Below are 5,791 nucleotides of genomic sequence, written 5' to 3' on the forward strand. Positions count from 1 at the left end.
TGATCACACATCTTATTTTCCATTTCTTATTTAAACTAAGTGGAGGTGTTTAGAGATATGAATTAAACTTTATTAAAAAAATTACACATTCTATCTATTTATCTTTCTCTTAGAAGAAGTGGAAAAAGTGAAATACTGTAGTAAGCGTGCAAATAGTAAAGTTTGTTTCAACAAAAAAATCACAGAATTAAATTTTTCTTTTCTTTTTTATGATTCGTGCTGCTGCTGCTAGGCTCATGCTTCTGCTGCTCCCAGGTCAGAGTACCCCTGTCCCCGAAAGTGAAAACTTTTCACACTCCCAAATTTACCACATTCATCTCCCGTGGGTGAAAACCCCATATTTACCGCCTCACCGGATATACCCGGTAGCCGGTCATCCATAAACCAAACATAAATCCAGAGAAAGAGTGAGAGATGATGACACTTCAGAAAACAGAGAACCGCAAAAAAGTTATATGAAGCCACACCTTTCGACAAAGAAAGCACAGCTTCAACAACAGTGAGAACAAGCAGAGAGAGAAAGAGTGTATGTAAGAGCACCTTGATTCTCTTCACCTTCAAATTTCCTGTTAGATCACTATATAATATTGTAGTTACTTCCTACTGCAGAGACAGAAATGGAGTTTGAAGATCAAGAGGAGCAAGAGGAAGAGCTCTGTATGGCCACAGCACCGAGCTACGACTCACTCACTCACCCTTCCCGAGTTAAGATGCCAGGTGGCGGTGCAGAACCCATCATGGCTCACCCTCTCAGAAACAACAGCAGCAACAACGGCGCCGCCAAGGGGAGATACAGGGAGTGCCTGAAGAACCACGCTGTTGGCATCGGCGGCCACGCACTTGATGGTTGTGGCGAGTTTATGCCGGCGGGGAGTGAAGGCACGCTGGATGCGCTTAAATGCGCCGCCTGCAACTGCCACCGCAACTTCCACCGCCGGGAGAATGACTCGTCCAACTCCCCTGGAGACGGTGGACAGTTTCTGCTGACTCACCTCCCCCATGTTCCACCTCCGCCGCCGCAGTTCCAGGCGTACTATGGCCGGGGTCCGGCGGGGTATTTACATATGTCGGGGCAGCACAGGGTGGGTGCGGGTACGCTGGCGCTGCCGTCGATCTCCGGTGGTGGTGGGCCCCGGGAGGATCAGGAGGATATTTCGAACCTGAGTGCAGGTGGGGGATCTTCAAAGAAGAGGTTCAGGACCAAGTTCACACAGGAACAGAGGGATAAGATGCTGGATTTGGCGGAGAGATTGGGTTGGAGGATTCAGAAGCATGATGAAGGTGTGGTCCAGGATTTCTGTAATGAAACTGGTGTCAAGCGTCATGTTCTCAAGGTTTGGATGCATAACAACAAGCACACTCTTGGTAAGAAGCCCTAGAAAAATCAAACCCACAAAAAAAATTGGGGTTGTGCTTCTTTGTTTCTTACTCTCACTCTTATGATCCATCCTCCTGTTTTGTGCTATTCAGCTGCATCAAGTGTTGACAGGATTAATTAACTTTAATTTCTCTCATTATCTAAGGGTAATGTATATTGGTTAAGTATTAGTTTAATTAAGTTCAATGGTGGGTAATTCATTAGGGTTTCTTTCTTTTTTATTCTTCTCCTTTAAAGGTTGTGGCTATCATGCTGATTGTGTCAATGTAGGTGAGGATGCTTCAATTAGAGGACATTAGTGTTGATGAACTAATTTTATTTTATTTAAGTATGGTACCAAAATCAGACTTTGATTATCAGTTTTTTGTTGTTGTTGTTGCACATGTTCTAGTAGTAGCATTTAATTTTGCAGTAATGATTGATGTTGTGCAATGGTGGAGGGTGAATGCAGTTGTAACGTTTTTGGCATAGATGAGTATGAGCTAGAGGGATGTCAAATGAGGCATTGGTTTGTAGCTTCTGAAGGTGATGACTGATGACGATGAAGCTAGAAATAGATGACCTATAGTTTTGTTTCTCTATACTGATACTCTACCTATCCTAACTCCTAAGACAGTTGTTGGAAAGAAGCAACTTTCATTTCTCGATAGCATCACTCACTGCCTTCTCGATATATCACCTGCATTTTCCGTTTTCCATGTCTTTCTATACGTCTTTGCTTGTCTCTGGGTCTCTCTTTTTAGTTTACTTCTTCAGCTAAAAGACATACCAATGTGGCTGGCTACTTCAAACCATTCTTTGAAGCCTTTGTTTTCTTTCACCCTCATATTCTTATTAACTTCGTAAATTTCCTTTTATCTTTATTAATCATAGAAGATTTACAATTACTCATTTTATGATGTTGAATGTATCTTTGAATTTCTTTAATTTTCTGGTTATTTAACATTTTCTTAAACGAGATATTGACAATACTTTCATTTTCATAACTTTGTTATATTTCAATTCATTATGGAGGAGATGGGTGTTTGCATCAATCAGTCATGGGTTTTTCATCATGACATGGGTCTGGCGAAAGAAAGGGACTATTCTTATTAATGTTTTATTTTATTGCATGTACATAAATTAAATTTCAGAAGTATTTGTTTGTTTTATTCTATGTCGGGTAAGGGAAAAATGGCAGACTCAAATCCAGATGTGTGGTAAATTCATGTTGGTGAAATAATTCAAGTTTGATTGAATTCACAGCTTCATTGATGCTTGCATTTGCCTCCCCACTTTGAAAATTATCTCCCATTTCTAATATTATTTATTAAAACCCAAGCTATATATGTGCATATATATATATTAATTGTATTAATTAATCACTAGTAGTAAAAGACAACTTTTCTTAAATAATTCTGCAACTCTTCAACTACTACCATCAATGGGAGACAATTGGAGAGAGTGTATTGGGATCCCTAGAATCTGTTGTGTCAGTCCCCTCTTTCACAATCATGGTGAACTTAGCTTGTTGCATTAAATTAAACTGTAAGAAGGTGAAGTACTTAGTACTAAAATGAAGTAATAGTGTACTAATACTAGGAGGTTAATGAATTATGTGGTAGCTTTATGGGTCAGCTTTAATATGCATGCGAAAGGGGGGACCTGGTTGATTACTTGGGGAAAGATGGAGAAACGTGCTTTACTTTGGAACCTGCTTTCCTAGCTAACTCCAGTACTGATGTTTCAAGTATAGTAGCAGGATTGGATAATTGGATTGAATATGCTTTTGTGGACACAGCTTGCTTCTTAAGTAGTCCAAAGCAAATTGCCTGTTAGCAATACACGTATAAGATGCTTTACTTGTTTTGGGGGGTCATCAGCATCTCCTGCGTGCTTCACTCTGTGGTCCACACAATTTAATGGAATCCTTGCTGCAACTTCAGAGCCCAGTTTGGTAAGTCCACCAACAGGGTGTTAGATTTCAGTAAAATGGCATGGCAAGAGTGAGTGGGAAAGTGTTTGATTGGATTAGAATTTAATTAGGATAAAAATCAATTATAAGATGATAACATTGATTCTATTCACATTGTTTAATTTTGGAAACCGGACTGGATCAACTAGTCTGACCGGTTAATCCAAGAATCGGGTTAAGTGATCGGTTTATTTGAAAGAAAAACACATAAATCTATAATTCATTCATCACATAAGGAATTGGCATTAGGTGTGGGAAGGGAGGAAATTTGCTGAATTGAAGAAAAATTAACTCTGAGTACCAATAACGATATTGGAATGTTGTTCTCAATCTGATTGTGGCGATAAAGCAAGCAAATTCTTCTATTGATGATCATGTGTAAGGCGAAATTTCTGATCATCACTTTGATCTGTTTCAACATCTTCTGCGTCAACGGTGATCATGTTTGCATTTCTTGGCGACCATTGAACTTGAAATTCTTTAACTTATGACCTTGTGGAAACCTATGCTTCTTAAAGCATATGCTTCAAGAATGAGAATTCCCCTCGAATGGTTACCCAAAAGAATTGCTTTTTAGCTTCAGAATTGGGTAAATAGCCAAGTTCGTCCCTGAAAGTGTCCACCGCCTTCAACTTCGTCCCTAAACTTCTAAAATGACGCCCGTGGTCCCTGGAAGTGGCAAATCTCCCTCATTGATGGTCCTTCGTTAAAAAAAAGTAACTTCCGTTAACGGAAGTGTGACATGGATTTCTTTTTTAATAAATCCATAGCTGATGTGGAAATAAAAAAGTTTCCCCCCAAAACTAAAAAACGTAGGGTACGTGTCAGATCAGGGTAGGCAGATATTATGGTCAAATAGGTCCTTACCACCTTCCTTCTCATATTAGCAACCTCTACACTTCTTACATTTCCAGTTGCACTAACAGAGAGAAGGAGTGACGGAGAGGGCGAGGTACGACGGTGAGCGTGAGGATAGCGGTGGTTGTTCGTCGGAGGCGTACGAGCACTCTACTTTGGCGAAGAAGAACGATCGTCTACGGTGGTCCTCACGAGAGCAGCAACGGTGCTCTTCATTAACGTACAAAGGTAACATTTTTTTGTTTCAATCTTGCAATATGCAGTTGAAATCTGTATAATATGCTTATGTAAACCCTAAATTTCAGATCCCTACTCTATGTTTTGAACTCTAACCGGAAGTTGTACCTGAACTAGTTATTCTGAAATGGGTTTTGTGTCTGTGTTAAAGTTTCAATTTTTATGGGGTTTTCTTAACATTGGGATTTCTGATGCATGATTCTATGCATGTAGGGATTTTACTCTATTCTATTCGTTAGTTTCTTTGTGAGTAACCTACCATGAGTTTGAAACCCTATTTTGTGTTGCAGTTCTTGGCTGTTGGATATCTTCATTTTTTTACAGATGGATGATAACAATGTCACTTTGATATTGTATCATGGTGGATTGCTAGAGTTTAGTGGTGAGAATGGCAGTGTGTCCTATGAAGGGGGTCAAATGTGTGTCTGGGAGGATTTGGATTTTGACAGAATAAATGTTAACATTGTGACGTTAATGGGCAAAGAACATGGCTATGCAGTGTTTCAGAACATATGGTGGCGTGACCCAACAGTTTCAGAGGACATTGTGTTGAATGAACTTTCCACTGATCGTGATATCATGGATATTTGTAAAGCAGCCAAGTTGAACAGTGGGGAGATTGAGATTTATTTTGAGCACCCTCACCCTAAGCCCTTATCTATGATTCCTCCACCCCCACCCCCACCTGCTGATGAATATGGTGCAGTTGTGGTGATTGAGTCTATTGTTGCTGATGAAGATGGGCTGGGTTGTGGTGTGGGAAATGTGTCTGAAGAGGGAAGTGGGATTGGTGCTGAAGATGGGAATGAGAGGGTGAATGGTGAGGGAAGTGAGATTGGTGCTGATAATGGGAATGAGAGGGTGACTGGTGAGGGAAGTGGGATTGGTAGTGTTCATGGGAATGAAAGGGTGACTGGTGAGGGAAGTGGGATTGGTGCTTGTAATGGGAATGAGAGTGTGACTGGTGAGGGAAGTGGGATTGGTGGTGTTCATGGGAATGAGAGGGTGGCTGTTGAGGATGTGAATGAGATAGTTAATGAAGAGGAGAATAGAAGAAGAAATGACAAGGGGAAACAAAAGGCTTTTGAACAGTATGACTTCCATGGCATGGGGAGGAGAATCAATGATCCAGTCTCAGATGACAATAGTGACACTGAGTCAGATGATGATGCATTTAATATGGCTCATACAAAGGGAAAATCTGTATTAACTGGTACTGAGTCAGATAATGACAGTGACTACATACCAGAGGAAATTGAAGAGGAAAATTGGTCTTTGGATGATGACAACAACTCTTATTGTAGTGAGGACCTCCATAGTCCTGTGAGTACAGATGATGAGGGCAATTGTAGGGTTAAGCAAAC

At 40.5% G+C, this 5,791-nt stretch overlaps 1 protein-coding gene across 2 annotated transcripts; it reads left to right on the top strand.

The window, feature by feature from the left end:
* Positions 1-419: 419 nt before the first annotated feature.
* Positions 420-1,737, top strand: LOC130740068 (zinc-finger homeodomain protein 1-like). Of its 2 annotated transcripts, none has more exons than XM_057592564.1 (2): positions 420-530; positions 610-1,737. In XM_057592564.1, the coding sequence occupies exon 2, from the start codon at positions 618-620 to the stop codon at positions 1,377-1,379; it is 762 nt and encodes a 253-aa protein (XP_057448547.1). In that variant the 5' UTR covers positions 420-530; positions 610-617; the 3' UTR covers positions 1,380-1,737. The 2 variants fall into 2 exon arrangements, with proteins under 2 accessions (XP_057448547.1, XP_057448546.1); XM_057592563.1 differs by having other exon boundaries at positions 420-526.
* Positions 1,738-5,791: the final 4,054 nt, after the last annotated feature.

This window comes from Lotus japonicus, chromosome 2 (genome assembly GCF_012489685.1).
Source record: "Lotus japonicus ecotype B-129 chromosome 2, LjGifu_v1.2".
Taxonomy (NCBI): Eukaryota; Viridiplantae; Streptophyta; class Magnoliopsida; order Fabales; family Fabaceae; genus Lotus; species Lotus japonicus.

Excerpts from the sequence above, each read along its gene's own strand:
- LOC130740068 (XM_057592564.1), top strand. The coding sequence starts at position 618 with ATGGAGTTTGAAGATCAAGAGGAGCAAGAGGAAGAGCTCTGTATGGCC.